General features: G+C 46.0%; 1 protein-coding gene across 4 annotated transcripts in view; it reads left to right on the forward strand.

Moving 5' to 3' along the window:
* Positions 1–18,990, forward strand: part of CELSR2 (cadherin EGF LAG seven-pass G-type receptor 2) — a 120,814-nt gene that overhangs the window by 70,267 nt on the left and 31,557 nt on the right. For all 4 annotated transcript variants that reach the window (XM_053247371.1, XM_053247372.1, XM_053247373.1 and 1 more), the window contains exons 6-11: positions 11,075–11,232; positions 11,812–11,975; positions 12,433–12,558; positions 17,143–17,309; positions 17,575–17,760; positions 18,384–18,497. In XM_053247371.1, the coding sequence (XP_053103346.1) occupies positions 11,075–11,232; positions 11,812–11,975; positions 12,433–12,558; positions 17,143–17,309; positions 17,575–17,760; positions 18,384–18,497 (915 nt within the window). The remainder of the gene's footprint in view (positions 1–11,074; positions 11,233–11,811; positions 11,976–12,432; positions 12,559–17,142; positions 17,310–17,574; positions 17,761–18,383; positions 18,498–18,990) is intronic.

The following is an 18,990-nucleotide window of genomic DNA, read 5'->3' on the forward strand; positions in this document are numbered from 1 at the left end:
GCCATTAGCATTCATAGTGCCCTAGATGCAGGGATTTGGGGGGGGGGGGGAGGCCGGGTTTGTGGTCCCAGCGTGTTGGAGTCCCAAGAAGCTGCTCTCTAATGAGGAGGCTGGTGACAGGGGGGCAGGCGGAGGTGAGCAGCTGGTGCAATTGTCACAAGCAGCTGCCTGTTTCCGTTAATAAGCTTGGGATTGAAAGGGGCTGCCTAGGGGACTGGAATGGCACAGGGGGTGAGAGTGGATGTCGTGGGGGAGGAGTGGGGATCTCACCAAGCTGGAGGTGGGGATGAAGGCAATGGGCAAAGATTTCCAGGCAGTGGGACGGGCAGCATTTCAAGGATCTAAGGCTCCTCAGCAGGGAAGCTCAGAGGAGTCCGCCCCTGCAGCGCCTGCATGCTGCGTACTTGTTTGTTTGCATAGCCCCTACTCTCCTGGGGAATCATGGTTGATTTTGTAAGCTCAGTAGGCTTCCCATTCTGTTTTTCAAAAGGGCATCATGCTGAATCAGAGCCACAAGCAGCCAGAAGGAGCTTAGCCATAGGGAGCCTCTGCCTGAATGTGATAGTTTGGATCCAAAATCAATTCCCTGAATAGCTTTGACTTCCAAGCACTCCAGTTTGCTGTAAGGAAGTGCCCCAGCGAGATCACTTTACAGCCATTAAAGCCCAGTATTGTATTTGTGGTGGTCTCCCTAGGCAGAGAAATGAATGACTATGTACATACCTTGCTGATGAAGTGAGATCCCCTGTATGGCTTCTCCACCTTCACGGTGCTCAAATGGGTCACAGACTTACAGTCTTTTTCTGAAAACTTGACTGGCCAACCAGAAATCTAGCTGATCACCAAGTTTCATCATTGCATTTTAAAGATATAGAATACTGTGTCAATGTCTGGGTCAATATCTGGGGTGGAGTAGCACTGTATATTAAGGAAGGGATAGAACCCAACAAGCTAGAAAACCTATGAGGACCAGAGTCCTCCACAGAATCATTACGGGTGACAATAAATAAATAAATAAATAAATAAGAGAACTGAAAGGAAATGTGTTATTAGAGGCATGCTATTGCCCTCCAGATCAAAACGCTGAGTGACCTGGAGTTGGAGAAGCAAATCAGAGAGGCATCAAAGAGAGACAGAGCTGTAATAATGGGTGACTTCAATTACCCACACATAGACTGGGCAAATTAACAAGCGGGTATTGACAGAGAGGCCAAATTTCTAGACATGCTAAATGACTGTGCTTTCGAATAGTTGGTCACAGAGCCAACCAGAGAAAAGGTGACCTTGGACTTAATCTTGAGTGGTGCCCAGGACCTGGTGCAAGATGTTGGAGTTGTAGAACCATTGGGAAATAGTGTGATCCTTAGTGTGATCCAATTCAGCTTATATGTGAATAGAGCATTGCTAAGGAAGTCTAACACAGATGAGTTGGACTTCAGAAGAGGAAACTTTTCAAAAATGAGGGGACTGGTAAAAAGAAAGCTGAAAGGGAAAGTCAGAAGGGTCAAATCACTCTGGAAAGCATGGAACTTATTTAAAACCATAATAATAGAATCTCAGTTGGAATGAAAGAGGAAAGGGTGGACGTAAAGGGTAAAGGGTGGACGTCTCTGGACTTGCCAGCCCCCAGAAATTCAGTCATTACTACTTGAAGCTGGGCAGCAACTTCTGGTACACAAAAGAGAATCAGGTAACCATTGCTTCTTAACACTGATTTAGCAGCAACGGTGTGCTTGATGCTAGAGTGTAAGGTGACACAATGAGAAACCTTTCCCTTTCAGTTGCTTTTTACCTTCCTTAACCAGTGCCCACTCTCCGCCCCCGCCCACCAATCGGAAGATTACTAAATGGCAGCAAAACTGAGCATTTTCCTTGTGCTGTAGAGCTAGGAGTGATTGTGCTGGGTCTTCCCTCCAGGCTTGGGGCCCCTGCTGGAGTCCAGTGGACTCTGATTGCATGCTCCCAGTTGGCAGCACCTTGGCTGGGATGGGGTGTTGGCCTTCCCATTCCTGGGAATGTTTCTGAACACTGGCGTCAGTACCGATGAGCTGGATTGCCTGCGGGAGCTTCACCCAAGCGCACGGCCTCTGTGCCAGCAGACAGTTACATCCTGCTATCTAGCATGGGAAGGTGCCAGACTCCCAGTGCCTGCAGCCAGTTTCTGCCCCTAGAACTCTTGGCCTTATTTTAAGGCACGGTAGTGTACTATGCATCTAAGGGCTAAAGAGGGGATTGAGGCCACTAGCACAATTCGCCAGTCTTGGCGAATAGTTATTAATTAGTGTAGCTTGACAGGCAAGTTAACAGAAGTTCTGTGATCTGCAGGGTATCTTGGAGGCCAGGAGCCTAGGCTGGGACAGAGGAAGGGTGTGGTGCCGCCATCCCACAACACTGTATCACACCATCACACCCACATAAAGCCATAACTCACAATTGTTTGTGGAAATATTCCTATTTCCCTTTCCCCCCCTCCCCTGTCTAACATGCTTTGAACAAAAGCTGCCGTGGTAATTAAGACCTGGGATTCAGAGGAAATGAAGTCCGTTCAGAATAGGCTTCTCATGTTACACTGGGGAAATGGGGAGGGTGTATACCTGGCCTCTTCCTTCAGTCAGAAGGTGTGCTGTTCCTGCTGCCTATTGGCTGAAAGTCCATTAAAACTGGATTTTGTTGAAACAGTGTGGTTTAGTGCTTCTTCTGCTGTGTGGTGGTTGACTCACCCCAGTGCTCTTTCAGCTGTGTGGGAGGATGGCTAAGCTTGCATGCTTTTACGTTCCAGATAAGATGAACAAGCTCTGGGTTTCAGATCCCTGCATGACAGATCCCTGCATGACAGGGCTCTGGGTTTCAGAGCCCTGCTGTTCTTATCAGGGAAAATAAGCACAGTATATTAAAGGCAATAGGAATCCCTGCCCAAGTATGTGAGGTCTTACCTCCTTATCCTCCTGAAGATGCATGGGAAATGAGGTCTTATTTTCCATGGATGGGTTGCTTCTCCATTGGAACAATCTATCTACCACCTGCCAAAGGGGGCAGTTACATGTTATTTGCCTGGAGCCAGCCCATTTCTTCCTTGCTTCCATTGAATAGGAGTGTGCACATGGGGATTTTCTCAGTTTTCACTAGACCATAATGGAATGTCAGGATGCACTAGAATGCCTGTATTCTTGGGCACTGTCCCTGGAGTGCAGTGTTCCCTCTAATTCTTTTCATTAGTTTGCAGAATGAGTTTTGTTTTGGGTGGCAGTATCAAAGCAGTGTGTGTGCACATGCATTCAGAGTGGGGCCTTCCTGATTCTTGAGTGGGATCTAACATTAACTACATCAAAAAGCTTGTGAGTGCATGGACATGCACACACCATAGGGAGAACACTGCTGGGGTGTACTTCATTTGTTATGTGGCCAATTGAACTGAATTATGAGGAGGTAAACAGAGCAATCTCTAGGTTTCAGGGGACCCTCGACAAGTGTCCTTCCATAAGCCCCCTCCTAACTGGATGGGCCTTGGGAGGGACACTTTGCCATTGCCACCATCACACAAAGGCTGTGGGTACAAAAGTGGTCTCAGGGATCAGCAATGGGCTTTGGACATGCCCAGTGATGCCAACCTCTAATGCCAATGCCCTGGAGGAAAGAGGGGATAAAGCCTGGGCACATCTACCCCTCTATTCCTGTAGCAAATGGAAAGAATCAAAATGGAAGTCGGACTGGGTGGAACAATGGAACCATTCATCCTACCTATAAAAGGCAGACTATCAATGAAATTCTTTGGGTAGCAGGAACTGGCAGAGAGATTATTGGGCTGCATTGTAAGAGCAGGAAAGGGACAATGGGCCTGATGTGGTGATGGTGGGAGGCAGCAAGGTTGCACTGTGGTAGGAAAGTCTGGATAGTGCAGTGGGTGTAGTAATGGACAGTGTAGGTAATCCAGATTCAAATAGTGCTTGGCTATGAATTTTACTGCCCAAAGGTGAACTTGGTGAATTTGCTTTCCTGTAAGCATGGTTGTGTGGTTAAAACACTAATCTGAGCATGCAGGAAGACAGGAATCAGATGTAAGAAACACTGCAGGGATGGTTCTGTGACAGATGTATATAAGGATGAGGCTGTAGAATTTCTGTGCAGTGTGTCTGTTTGTAGGGGCTTGTGTATGTATAATATGGGATCTGTGTATGCATGGAAAAGGTTGCATTAGTGGACTGAACCAGCAGGTAGAGCTAAAGATGGGATTGGTGAATGGAGCATCTCTTGCTCTCCGTCCCCCCAATACCCACCAGTTTGTAGGATTACAGAATTGCCATTTCACTTGTGATCATTTAGCCATCCAGTAGCAACAAGGAAGGCAAGCTGAAATTTGAAACCGGTTTTTGTGTAGTTGACTCTCATGTTATTTTCACTGGCTTACATCCAGAGCAAGGCACCATGGACAAACCAGGGAGACATGTTTGAACTGTGGGAAGCTTGCTTAACTGCACTGTGTCAGGCACGCAGTAAAGAGGAGCAAATTTTGATGGTTTGTGCTGCCTCCAGAAGTGTCCTGTATCACCTGAAAATAGGTCCCTGAAGGTCACACAGCTATCAGGGACATATTTTTGGGTAACATGAGGCACTTCTGAAGGCACAAATTGTCAAAATCTGCTCCTTCCCTGCTGTGTGTGTTGCCATAGTGGTAGTGGGGAAGCTTCCTGCAGTGCAGAGGCATCTTCCTGGCATATCCATGGTGCCTCACTTTGAATGTCAGCCACTGTTTTTCTCCACATCTTATTATTACCCCAGTCCAACATGGGCTTGTCTGAAGTGTGCATTCAGACAAATATGCCCAAAGCAGCACACCCTACAACCCTGAATCTTTGCTGTGGTCCTTCTGTTGTTGAGTTTCTGGGGATTGACTTGGATGCCTGTTGGTATTCGTGACAGAAAGTAAAAGCAGCATTTTTCCAAGTTCCATGTCTTGGAAGAAGACAAGAGGGTGTGACTCTGTAGCTTCTTTGATTGTGGGTTACCTGAGGACACATCACTGAACTACAACACTGGATGTATGACCAAAGGGAGAATTTAGTCTCCAAGGTTCATTCAGTCCTTAGAGTTCAAGGTACTGCTGACATAATGTTCTCCCAATCCTGTAAAAAGCTACTCATCATTACCTGTGGCAAATATAAACTGCCTCACAAGTATAAAGTGAACAGGCTGGGAAATATTTTGCAAGTTGGGTAATTTGTTTTTTGGTTCTGTTTTCTCAGGCTATTGATGTGCCACAACAGACTTACATTGGTGTTCTTGGGCAGGTGGGATAGTAGATTTAGTTGTGGGCTGGTAATCTTTGTGGACATACTATATTTTCAAGCCTGTTTATTCACAGGTTTTATTTTTTCCATGAATTATTGTACACTTGCTCATCTCTCCTATGACTGCTTGGGCATGGGTATGGAGGAGGGTTAACCATCATTTAACTGACAGCAGTGCTAGTCAGTCTGAATAGGCATATCTGTGGTAAATGGTGTTGTCACAGATTTCTGAGGACTTGAAGCCACATAATCTTTAAAGGTGATCTCACTGGCATTGTTTGCATCACTGTTGCATTTTTCAGCAACTCCTCCTGAAAGGTGTCCCAAGACCCCAGATGCAGAATTTGCTGTGCATTTGCTGTAGAAATTGGTAGGAATGAAAAGGGAGCCCAGGACCACTAACCTCTGTGGAAACGACATAGCTGCTAATGTCCTGTATGTTAATGGTAGTAGGCAGCATGAAAGAACTTAAATTGTGACTAAGGGAGCCCTGCTACCTAAGAATATAAGGCTGCTCTCTGCCCTTACCATCACATTGGAGACATCCGATAGATGTAGGGACTGTGTCCCATAGAAATGCCAACTCTTAATTGACATGGCTCATGTGTGTGTTTGTTGTTATTTATTTAATGTATATAGCATCTTTTTAATTAAAAGATCTTCCAAGATGCAGATCACAACATCATAAAAGCAATTTTTAACTATCGTTAACAGTGTGAAAATATCAGACCATAAAAAAAAGACTAGGAGAGCAAGACCTAAAACCTAGAACAGTGAAAGAACATAGAGAAGAATTTTTTAAATCTGCCTTCCAAAGGGCATCAGGAAGGAGGCTTAGTGGACCTGCCACTAAGGCCCTGTTTTTTGTAGCCACTTTCCTAACCTCAGTGGTTCACGGTCGCCAAAATAGGATCTTATTTTATATGTTTATTATCAATCTATGTGGGCTTTTGATATTCTCATTCTTTTTTATTCTGATGCACTGCATGCATCCATTTCTGTTTAGACTGCTCTTTCTCTTGCATATTTAGGTCCACTTCATACTTTCTTTTTCTTTCTTTTTTGCATTTGGAAACCTGTTTCTGAGTATAAAATACACAGGCATAGGTATGGGGGATGTCTCATGTATGGATGTGTAACATTACAAGTTAATAAGAGTGGAACCTCCATCATTTTGCTATCACTTTGTATTTTGCGGGCAAAAACTGCAGTTTATATACACATGACATTCGTAAATGACACGGTAGCTTTTACACTCAGGAATCAGTTTCAAACAAAGTACAGATTTTAATATAAAAAGCATTTCAGCTCTGGGGAGTTTCCCTGGATGATCTTGGTTAGTTGGGGTGGCCGGGTGCGCGCGGGGGGGGGGAATACCCTGAGCATTATGTTGAGCTGTCCCCTCATTACCAATTTTGTTTTGCATGTTCTGAGGGAAGGAGTGGCTGGAAGGCTGACGGGAGATTTGGGCTGCCTGCCAGTGCTTGGTGATGTGCCGTGACCTGTTGCCATGACCACACCCTCCTCTCCTCTCCGCTTCTTCTCCCCCCCTCTCTCCCTTTGTCTGGATCTGTCCCATTTTCTAGCCCTGGCCTTTGAATCTCTCTCAAAATTCTGTAGTCCAGCCCTGTGCACGAAAACAATCACCAGTGACCTATGTTTTTCTCCTGCCAGGCATGGGAAGCCCTAGGCTGAGCACCAGCCCAGTAGCAAACCTAATGGGGAGAGAGATAGTTCAGAACCAGAAGCTCAGGCTGTGTCATTTACAGACGACGACGACGACGACTACTACTACTACTACGAATATTTATATACCGCTCTTCAACAAAATTCTCAAAGCGGTTTACATAGAAAAATAAATAGTACATAAATAAGATGGTCCCCTGTCCCCAAAGGGCTCACAATTCTAATAAGATAGACTAAAGTGACATAGAATAGTACAGGTTTTCCACAGGATACTCATACTGAAGATATCTTGGAGGACAATCTCTGGCTCCCCCTCTATTAAGTATAGCTTGCTGTGAGTGTGGGTGTCAGTGAGAGATATGGATATATACTTACTGATGTGGAGATATTTATATATGTCTTGGGGTTTTTTGGTAGTCTGTGTGTGTGTATATAAAATAATTATGGGACAGTCTTTATTGATCTTTTAAAACAAATAGCATGGGTAGTTTGCTAATGCTATGCCACCTAATGGCGCAGCAGGGAAGTAACTTGCCTAGGGAGCAAGAGGTTGCTGGTTCAAACCCCATTAGTATGTTTCCCAGACTATGGGAAACACCTATATTGGGCAGCAGCGATATAGGAAGATGTTGAATCTCCTATTGCGTGGGAGGAGGGAATGGTAAACCCCTCCTGTATTCTATCAAAGACAACCAGAGGGCTCTGTGGTCGCCAAGAGTTCACACCAACTCGACGGCACAACTTTTACTTTACTAGTTTGCTAATACTGATACCAATGAGAGCTTTCCTTTCTGAGATGGCAGCTGCAGAGTGGGGGAGATGTTGTTGTTATTAAAGAATATCTATATAGTTCTTTTCAACAGGAAGTTCTCAAAGTGGTTTATATAGAAAAAAGTAATAAGATGATTCCCTGCCCTGCAAGGGCTCACAATCTAAGTAGTAAGGCAAATTAGACACCAGCAACAGGCACTGGAAAGACACTGTGCTGGTGTTAGATAAGGACAGTTGCTCTTTTCCCCTGCTCAAAAGAAGAGAGCCACCACTTTAAAAGGTGCCTCTTTGCCCAGTTATCAGGGCAAGCTTGATGGAGCCCACGATGGGGGCAAAGGGTTAAAACCTCCTATTTGGTTCTGATCTGGATCAAGGTCCTCACAGCTGCTGTTTACATTTTAGAAAACAAAACTGCAGGACTTAGGATATGCAGATATGCAATCTGCATATTGGGTTTTAAAATATAAATAAATAAATAACACACACGTGTGCGCGCACACACACACACATATACACATACATATATATGAATAACACTGAATACAAAGATATTTGAAAACACAATTCTTGTTATATGGGACTTGTTTGTGAAGCAAGTTGCAATTATCACCCCAAATTGTGGGAGGTGGTTTGCAGGATGTCCACACTGTCTTTGTGTCTTACTGTCCTTATAGGTAAAGTGTGCCGTCAAGTTGATTTCTACTCCTGGTGCCCACAGAGTCCTGTGGTTTTCTTTTGGTAGAATACAGGAGGGGTTTATCATTGCCTCCTCCCATGCAGTATGAGATGATGCCTTTCAGAATCTTCCTATATCGCTGCTGCCCGATATAGTACCAGTGGGTATTCGAACCGGCAACCTTCTGCTTGTTAGTCAAGTATTTCCCCTCTGCGCCACTTAAGGCACAGTTATAAGGTAGTCATTATAACTACCACTAAATGAGCCCTGAACTTATTCACCAATGGATTACTATATCTTGTGTCAGAGGATAGCCCTTAAATAAAAAGGAATGCCTTAAACATTTCACAGAGAATGCCTTAAACGTTCTCAGAGATGTAACATTACATAGAACAACCTAAAGCAAACAACCCCTTCCCTTGCAAAACAGGCGGAAAACAGACTTGCCTGTATATACGCTCTCAAACACCTTTGTGCCTGATGGAACAAATGGAGGAAGCAGTGCGGAAATTAAGCAGGGGAGGGACAGAAACTAGCTGACAAGCAGTGACAACCAACTATGAGATTAATTTGGAATTTTCCTTATGCTTTAGCAAACACCTATTTGTGGGTTTTTGAATCTGATTGTGCACACATTTGCCAACTCAGTCATCATCAGTTTTCCAAACAGAACCTGATTTTAAACTTCTGTTATTTATTTAGTACATTTATATACCGCCCCATACAAAAAAAGCCCCTGAGCGGTTCACAGTATAAAACCAATCAAAACATTTATTTATTTGTTTGTTTGTTTATTTGTTTGTTTATTTATATTTGAAATGTAATAAACACTCTAAAACTGAAGCTTTAAAACTATTACCTTTCTCTCTGATTTTGCATACATGTGCCTATTTCACATTTTTCTAGAGAGGTGCCTTTTCAAGATCCCCTTCGCTTACCCTTTCAGACTTTGGTGCTCCCCTGACAGTGTATGTCAGGGAGTTACAGTTATGGCAGTTATTACTGAAAGGTAGTTTGCACAAAGTCACTCTTTGTTCCCTGCCGGACAAAATAATTCCTTTTCTTTGGCAATAAATTTGTTACCTACACAGTTGCTGTATGTGCTCTGGTAGCTCTGCAGGATTTTCATAGTGCAGAAGGCTGTGGGTGGCTTTGGGGACCCTTTGCTGTGTCTAGCCAGCGTGGTGTAGTGGTTAGAGTGCTGGACTAGGACCGGGGAGACCGGAGTTCAAATCCCCATTCAGCCATGATACTTTGTGGGTGACTCTGGGCCAGTCACTCTCTCTCAGCCTAACCTACTTCACAGGGTTGTTGTTGTGAGGAGAAACCTAAGTATGTAGTACACCGCTCTGGGCTCCTTGGAGGAAGAGCGGGATACAAAAATGTAAAAATAAATAAATAAATAGTATGTGCAGCTGTATTTGGAACTCATTTTCTGTTGCATTCCATTGATCTTTTGAAGACTGTTTATTTGACAGTGCTAATTAGGAAACTGTGACATTGTGAAAATATGACTTATGATCAGACTTTCAGTTTGATTGATCGATTACTCAAAAAGGAACACACATCTGGTTGTCTACAAATCTGGCATAATAAAAATGTTCTAAATGGCTTTGTCCCCAAATGCAAACAACAGCCCATTTCTCATGTGTGAAAGAAGTGGGTATGAAATGTAAAAAAGGTACAATCTGCAAGTCTCATAGAATACACTGCAATGTATTCTTCTTCCAGCAAGGAAAATGCTCGAAGAAGCAAAGTGGTGTAATGGAAATGCCCTGTTAAGGTACTGCCTAAGACAAAAAGCCCATCACTAGTCTATAATCTTTAGCAAGACCATGCCGCTGCCTTGTATTGTACCTTCATGATGCTTTTATTATAAGGTTGTCATATATAAGTATTATGTGAACTTGCCAGCTCACTGATGCATGAGAATTTCAGGTTTCTCTTTTTTTAAAAAGAGAGGTGTTTAGCTCTTATTGCTGCTGAGAGAAACTGGAAAAAAGTAGGGAATGCCTGCTGATGGATCAATATTAGACATCATATTAGTCTCCTGAGTCTGTTTCTATAGAGCAAACTATTTAGTTCTCTGCAGGGGAGCATATGCAATACACACTTTTATTCATTAATCCAGAGCTCATTCCAGTCCCTGGCTCTGTCTTTAAAATTACTAATGCATATTGGAATCCTTGCTTCGCGCATAAACGTGATGAAACAGCAAGGGAGAAATGCCACCCTTTTCCCACCCTGCTTCTTGAGTGTTCAGCATCCCAAATGTGTTCATTGCTTTGGCAGCGTCTGGCCCTGACATTCAGCTTCTTGAAGTTCCTTCCGGAACTGCTGCCAACCTGCTTTTCCAGAGTGCTCAGCTGGTGTGCAGTGTGTTCCTTCCTCAGAGGCAGGGCCATGAACTGGCATTGGCATCCAACTTCTTCCGAGTCCTGCCAGCATAATTTGAGGCTGTCCAAGAGTGCAGGCTAAAAGCAGATCTCTTCTTCAAGCTGTTATGGCTCTAGGGAAGCTGAGTGAGAGCTTCATTCTGCTTTGGCAGCTTAGATAGCATCCTGCTCTTTCCTTTTCACTGCTTGGTTGTGCAGCCATGGCCATTAATTGGCTGCCTGTGAGATTTCTGCATCAGGATTCTGCTTTTTCTCCACAGCCCATCATGGGGAAGTCTGGAGTTTCACAGGGACCTTCTGATCAAAAAGTAGCTGTGGTGACCGTGGATGACTGTGACACTTCAGTGGCCTTGAAGTTTGGTACCATCCTGGGAAATTATTCGTGCTCAGCACAAGGAACACAGTCAGGCACCAAGAAGTAAGAATGTTGTGTGCCCCATAAGTACACTTGATGAGCATATCAAAATGAGAGATGAGCAGACGTGGTTAAGGCCAGGCTGACCCCACCACTGTTGTTATTCACTGGAGGAATACCTGTCAGGATGATGGGCTGCAGTGTTGTGTGTGTGTGTCCTGGCGTTCCAGGCCTACTTCCACCCTGCAGCAGCTGTTGGGAGCAGGAATGGGAAATCAACATGTTTTCATCACAGTTGTTAGGCACCCTGCAAGGTGGGCAGGCAAAGTGTTTCTATGTGCTCCCATGTAGATATGTATGTACTGTAGATAGGGAGGAAGTAGCTTACCTAAGCCCTCCTTCCGGCCATAAGTCTGTATCTGAGGTAGAATTTAAATTCTGATTTCCTCAATCAAAATACATGCTATACTTTTGGCAACACTGATTTTCACTCTGGATTACTATGGCCCTCAGTCTTCCTCAGCTATTCCTGCAATGTTCTGTCAGCCACAATTTCTGCTCAGCTGTCCGATGGTGTCCCTTCATCAGTGATTCCCTTCCTTGAGCATTGTCTCTTTAGTAACTCCCATTTTGGCTTCCCAGGTCCCTGGATCTGACAGGTCCACTGTTATTAGGTGGTGTTCCTGACCTGCCTGAGAGCTTCCCAGTACGGAACCGACATTTTGTAGGCTGCATGCGGGACTTCCTAATCGATAATCGAGAGGTGGACATGGCTGACTTCATTGCCAACAACGGGACTGTGCCTGGTATGGGAGTTTAAGAACTGGGGAGGAAATCTGAGCATTGAAATTGGAAGTGTATCGAGATGGGAGGTGGGGATGCTGGGGGTGGAAAGCTGACAGATACTGGCTGTCTTTTGTGAGAAGACCATGAGTGTGCCACAGACAATGTTTGGGGTGCAGTCATTAGAAATGGAGTACAGTCCTGATTCTGCTCCTCAGAAGTTGCAGGGGAGTAACAGCAGGAGTAGAGGGCATGCCCTCAACTCCTGCTGTAGGCTTCCAGTGGCATCTGGTGGGCCACTGTGTGAAAACAGGATGCTGGACTAGATCGGCCTTGGGCCCGATCCGCAAGGGCTGTTCTTATGTTCTTAAGTCTCATCAGCAGCCTCGACTTATCCCTGCCTCATCACTCCGTTCCATCCATTGGAGAAGCTTCTTCTGCCGTGCTGTCTTTCATTGCCATCTTGCGTTGTCCTTCTAGGCTGTTCAGCGAAGAAGAATGTTTGTGACAGCAACACTTGCCATAATGGTGGCACATGCGTCAACCAGTGGAACACCTTCAGCTGTGAGTGTCCCCTGGGCTTTGGAGGCAAGGACTGCAAGCAAGGTAAGGGGTAGAAGCTGTGAAAGAAAGGGGGCAGGGAGTGCTAAACCAGAACTGTTTGAATATTGGTCATTCTAGGTGATCAAGAGTAAGTGGGGTGGGGGTAAGGGTTTTCCAGCTCTTCTGAAAGTCTCTGAAGTGAAGTATAGAATGCTAACACAAGATCATGCACCGATCTGAGAGCATGAGCTTTGGGAAGTGATTGTATACTATACAGTGTATAGTGTATACTATATTATAGAGTGTACAATATTTCTGCCCCTCTTAGAGAAGGATGGAAAATGTACCCCTGTGCTAAAAACAGAGAGGGGGGGCAGTCCCCTCAAACAATCTTGGCTATGGGGTTGTAGTTGTAATAATGTGTAGGTGTGAGAGTGAAAGGTAGGTCACACTGCCCTGCTAAGGCCTGAGAATGTAAGTAAACAGGAACTATTGACTCAGCTGCATGGAGCAGAGTCCCCTCAAATGTCATTATATTGTTTCTTCTGTGCTCAGTAACCCACTGCAGGCAAATGAAGACCAAGCAGGACTCTCAGAACCAGCTGCTGGACTCTTGTTTAGGGAGGTGGCTCCCAAGTGGGTTTCTAAGAGTGCCTGCAGTTGCATGGGGTGATTTGTTCAGTTTCTGTGCATCAGGACTTCCCTTTCCTCTCTTAGGGGAGATTCTCACGACCAACAAAAATTGGGCTAGGAGAGCCTAGCCCGATTTTTGTTGGTTGTCAGAACCACCAGGCTCGCAGCCGAGCCCAATGGTTCTTGAGCGGGTAACCCGCTCAAGAACTCCTGCTAAAAAGCAGGTTTGCGGAGCGAGCGCTCCAGCAAACCTGCTTTTTAGGCTTGTGAGTAGCTGCGGTGCGGCTTCGCGCCGCGCCTACTCATGAGTAGACCCCCAGCCGGGAGGCGAAAAGCCGCCGCCCGGCTTGGGGGTCTCCCCAGTATGCCCTGCGTGCTCACATACTGATGGAGCCGCACGGCCCCCGCTCCACCCACCACCCGCCGGCTCCGTCACGGAGCTGGCCAACGTGTGGGCGGCCGATCTGGCCGCCCAGGGCTCCCTGCCTGCTCGACTGCGGGGAGAGCGGGCTCAGCCCACTCTCCCCGCAGTTTTAACAAAAGCGGGTCTCACGGATCGTGAGACCCGCCTCCTTGTCTGTTGGTTCAGTACTGCTCCAAACACCCATTGCTGGGAGAGTCAAAGTACATAGTAAGATAAAGCTTGGAACTCCGTCCACACTCTTTCAGCCACCTAGTGATCTCCTCAGCAGGCTCCAGCAACTCCCTAAGAGTGGGAGCAAATCACCATTTTGTTCTTGGGCCTTTTTATGAAGATGTTTGCTAAAAGAACCAGTCCGGGCTTCAAGCCCTCCACCATCCCTGTTAATTCCACCCCTAACTTAGAGTGGGAATTAGATGCACTTATTCAGCACCTCCAGTTCTGCAAATCCGAGGCCTTAAACCGCTCAAAGATCCAGCTGCGGTCCCAATGCCACCTGCCTGACAAGTAGATTGGAAGGCATAGACCCCATTTTCTGCACTACCCAGGGAGGGTGTGATGCCAATACAAAGTTCTCCTGTACTTATTGAGCTGTACAAGTATGGTGAACTGTCCAAAGTTCACCATACTTATTTTCTGTCTTCTGTGCTCAAAACTGTACAAGTATGGTGAACTCTCCAGTACTACGTTCACCATTTTCTCTTGATAGCCCATGCCTTGCACGTGGCCCAGGCCGCTCAAAACAGCGCTCGGGCTATTCTGCAGTTCTATAGATCCAGGGGTGGGCATCTTATCCCCGCGGCCATAAAACTTTTTCAGGCGAAACCATTGGCACAGTTATTATACGGTGCCCAACTGGGTCCCTATACAGATCTGTTCCCCTTAGAAGTGGTGCAGTCCAAGTTTCTGAGAGCATTATTTCAAACCCCTAAATGCACCTCCAATGTGAGGCTCAGACTGGAGGCGGGCCTCGTTAGAGTTGAGGCCAGATGTTGGCAAATGGCGCTGTTTTATTGGCTGAGAGTCCATTCCTCAGAGATAGGGCTGAGCCGCCTAGTCCTAGCGGACTCATACCAGTCGACTTGGAAGCGTTCACTGAACCAAAAGATGACTTCTTTGGGCCTCGATCAGTCCGCCCTGCTCACGCAAAGTTTGGAGACAGCTAGGAAGTCCATCAAACAGAGAATTGAGGATATTGAGAGACAGACAGACATGGCAAGGGTACCTGATTTTCAGTGCCAGGAATCAGTTAGGTATTGCTTGGCCCCAGCACCCTATCTTACTGCCCTGGAGGTGCCCCCTCTTAGAAAAGCTTTCACCTTGGCAAGATGTAATGCCTTGCCTTCAGCCCTTTTAGAGGGACGATACAGAGGGATCCCTATGGGGAGAGGCTTTGCCCATGCGGCGAGGGTCAAGTTGAAACAGTTACCCATGTACTATTGGAATGCCTGCTCTACAGAGACCTGCGCCGGGATTTCATTCACCCTCTGACAGTCAAATTCCCAGGTCTCAATCTACCTCAGATGACTGCCAGGCTCCTGGAAGGAAGTAATTCCTCTTCCACTAGACAGGTAGCCAAATTTTTCAGTGCAGCCCTTCGCTTTCGGAAGAGCCTAAAAATGGACAAATAAACGACACAATGCCAGAGCAATTTGTACTCATATCTCGGCTAGTTGTAGCTGGGCATGTGGGGATAGGTATTGCCAGCTTAAAAGTAGCTAATTCAATGCTAACACTTTATAGAGCTCCTGAATTGCATATCTCCTCCCAGATTGGGAGCTGAGCTGTGTTTGGAGTTGTAATTGTTCAATAAGCAGGAATAAGCTGCCCTTTTATTTTAATCCTTTTCACTAGTATTTTACTAGCATTTTCAGTGACTCTGTGTTGAGCAGGACCCCATAGAATGCTGATTATCCCCTCTTTTAAATTTGTTCTGATTTTATACTGCTTTTTGACTGAAACAAACTGTTTGGCTGAGTCCTTTTTAGCTTACATGCATTTTATCTATTCTGTTTGTGTTTTATATCATGTTTTAAAATTTTGTATTTTTAGATTCCCTCCCCCTCAGTCTTAATGCTACATCAATTTTAATCTCCGTAATACTGCAACACTTTCTTTATATTGCATTTACTGTATAGTATTACTGTTTTACAACTTGTGCTGGTCAACGACCGTAATAAAGATTATTATTATTATTATTATTATTATTATTATTTTCTCTTGTTTGTCACCAGAGCACTATTTCAGGAACAGGAGTTGCTCTGTAGATGTACCTTCAGTGTGACATTAAAAATGCTATGACATGACACTTTGCAATCTTATCCCATGATTTCAAAAGACCCATTTTAATACGTAAATTAGCTGAGCCAGGCGCAGAGCATATGCACCTCTGCCGCCTCGCATCTCCCCCCCCCGCTTCTCCTCCCCCACCCGGTCCACTTCTCCCCCCCCCCTACCGCCCACAGTTTCTGGCTGGCAGGCCAGCTGGAAAGCCGGCCCACCACCTTCTCCCACCTTCCCACCCACCAATTCCTGGTGGCCAGCCCACCGCCACCTGCTGCTCATGGCGACCAGGCCGGCCCACCGCTGCCTGCTCCCATCAGCCAGCTACTGGCAGTCGGCATCCCTATTTTCTCCCCGTCCCCATTGCTCACGAACACTTGTGAGAGCTGCCATGCATGGGATTAATGATGGGTACGCCTTGGATAAATAAATATATAGATATTAAAAGGGAAAACAACTTTTCCAATTAAAAAAGGTTGATTGTATCAATATATGTCATATTTTCAAGCCTCTTTCAGTAATTCTGAAGACTAGAAACGTTTTAAAAAATACTAAGGAAAGTTTCACGTTTCCATCAAGGATCCATGGACTTCATACAAGTGCTTCAAGAAGCACATGCGGTTTGTGGCTTTTGTTATGCCAACTAAGGGTGTGCACAAAAATGGTTTTCCCAGTTCAGTTTGAGTCTGAACCAGACTTGAACCGGACCAGGCATGTTCGGTTTTGTACACCCCTGAACACCCCCGAACAACCCCCGGTTTGGTTCAAGTTCAAGCCAGTTTTGGGGGGTAAAAGAATTTGTTCTGTTACAGGCCTCTGCATAGTTGCAATGGCCATTTTGGAGGCTGCCGCACATGCACAACGAGGTCACGCAGGTGTCCATTGTGCATGCGTGGCGGCCTCCAAAATGGCCACCACAATTACACAAGAGGCCCAGAACAAGCCAAAAACCACCCAACCAGGCTGTTATAATACTGGGGAAGGCCGGTGGGGAAGGGAAAACCTCTGAAATCGCCCCCGGTGGCTGTGGCAGCACCCCCGGAGGTGGTGAATTTGTTTTTTAAAATATATATTTTTGCCATTAGGACCCCCAAACTGGCTAGTCTCGAGCCAAACCAGGGAAGATTTGGTTCAAGGCCAGTTCAATGGCGAGCCCTCAAACCCAGCCTGTCTGATGTCAAACCAGTTCAAATTTGAACCGGTTCGCACATCCCTAGTGCCAATCCTGTCTTAGAATGTGTGGGGATCTACTGTATGGTGTTATTCACTTGCCCATCTTCTGGTGGTATTTCTTTTTCATTTTCATGAAGAAATGGCAAGCCCCCAGCGCTTCCTGGGCAACAGCATGGTGACCTGGAGTAACTTGGCATTAGTCATTACGCTTCCATGGCATGTTGGACTCATGTTCCGTACTAGGCAGGGCAGTGGCGTCCTCCTACATGCTACAGCTGGGCAGCATTTCAGCCTCACCCTCTGGGTAAGTTCTAGGACTGGCCTGAAGAAGACATGACTGAGTTCCAAACAAGAAGTATGGAGGTTGTGGTGGGAGGTGTGGGGAGCAAGACTGAGTCACAGACTCCCTGCTCTATCCAGTAGGCATGAGGTGGCTTGTGGCAGACTTGGAGGCACTTGACGTGCCTCTCTCAAACATGCTGTGCTGGGCAGGGGTGATGCTTGTGATGGTCAGCAGCACTTCACCCAGGACTGGGCTCACCCTGCTCTTACCTGTCCCTCTTTCCCAGTTGAGCGAGGGGAGTGTGCTGATGACTGTACACCGTGCCAACAGCCAGATTTCTGCACTGCGGGTGCACCAGGTGAAGGTGAACGATGGTGACTGGCACCACCTGCAGCTGGAGCTGCACAACAGCAGGGACAACCCAGAGGCCCAGTGCTTAGCCATAATGACCTTTGATTATGGTCTCCATCAGGTATGGTGAGCGCCAGGGCTCTGCCATTCAGGAAGGCTGGCAGATCCTTAGCCTCCTGCCCGCAGGTCTTTTGGCACACATGCAGAGCTTTCCCATTATTTCCTAAACATGAGAATGACTTAAGAGACGAATAGAAACATTTGTCCTGGGGTAGATCTGTGCTCCTTGAACTGTTGATTCCCAGCTCTTTAGTCCTTTATTACTTAATCACTTCTCACCCTGGCTATCCTAACACTGGACTCCTTTTGCTATGAGCTTAGTTGTTGCACCCCCATTGACACCCCCCATGCCACCCCGCTGCCCACTGTGATTCAAGTTCCAGCCCAACCCCACCTCCACAGCTCTCTGATGGCCTGTAGTCAGGGATGGGCCTGTGGTTTAGTGGTGGAGCACATACTTTGCATGCAGAAGGTCCCAGGTTTAATTCCTGGCAATTAAAAAGGCTCAGGCAGGAGAAGATATCTTTCTCAGTTTCTGATGAGCTGCCACCCTGGACCAGAGTACTCACTTGGATAAGGCAGCTTCATAAGTCTTGACCTTCATCCTCCCATAGAAGTGTTGTCAGTGGATGAAGAAATTATGTGCAGGTGCTGCCAAGTAACTGCTTTGTCTGTGTCCCGCAGGTGGTGGCCAACATCAGCAGTGAGCTGCATGGGCTCAAGGTGCGGAACCTGAGTGTCGGTGGTGTGCCAGCAAAGCAGGGTGAGGTGCAGCAAGGCTTCCGTGGCTGCATGCAGGTAGGTAGGGCAAGAAGCAGGCTCCGTCTGGGCTGTACATAATGCGAGGCCTCGGTGGGTCAGGTGCAGGCTCCATCTCTTCTGTTGTCAGCTCTCTCAACAGAGCCTTTTACCTCGTGGCATATTTTTCAGGGCTAAGCAACCTAAGCATTCAGTTTGAGTAGTTCATGGGAGTAGTTCATGGTACAGGTGAAACTAAAAAAATTAGAATATTGTGCAAAAGTCCTTTAATTTCAGTAATGCAAATTAAAAGGTGAAACTGATATATGAGACAGACGCATTACATGCAAAGCGAGATAAGTCAAGCCTTAATTTGTTATAATTGTGATGATCATGGCGTACAGCTCATGAGAACCCCAAATCCACAATCCCAGAAAATTAGAATATTACATGGAACCAAGAAGACAAGGATTGTAGAATAGAACAATATCGGACCTCTGAAAAGTATAAGCATGCATATGTATTCAGTACTTGGTTTGGGCCCCTTTTGCAG

This window comes from Hemicordylus capensis, chromosome 4 (assembly GCF_027244095.1).
Source record: "Hemicordylus capensis ecotype Gifberg chromosome 4, rHemCap1.1.pri, whole genome shotgun sequence".
NCBI classification, from domain to species: domain Eukaryota; kingdom Metazoa; phylum Chordata; class Lepidosauria; order Squamata; family Cordylidae; genus Hemicordylus; species Hemicordylus capensis.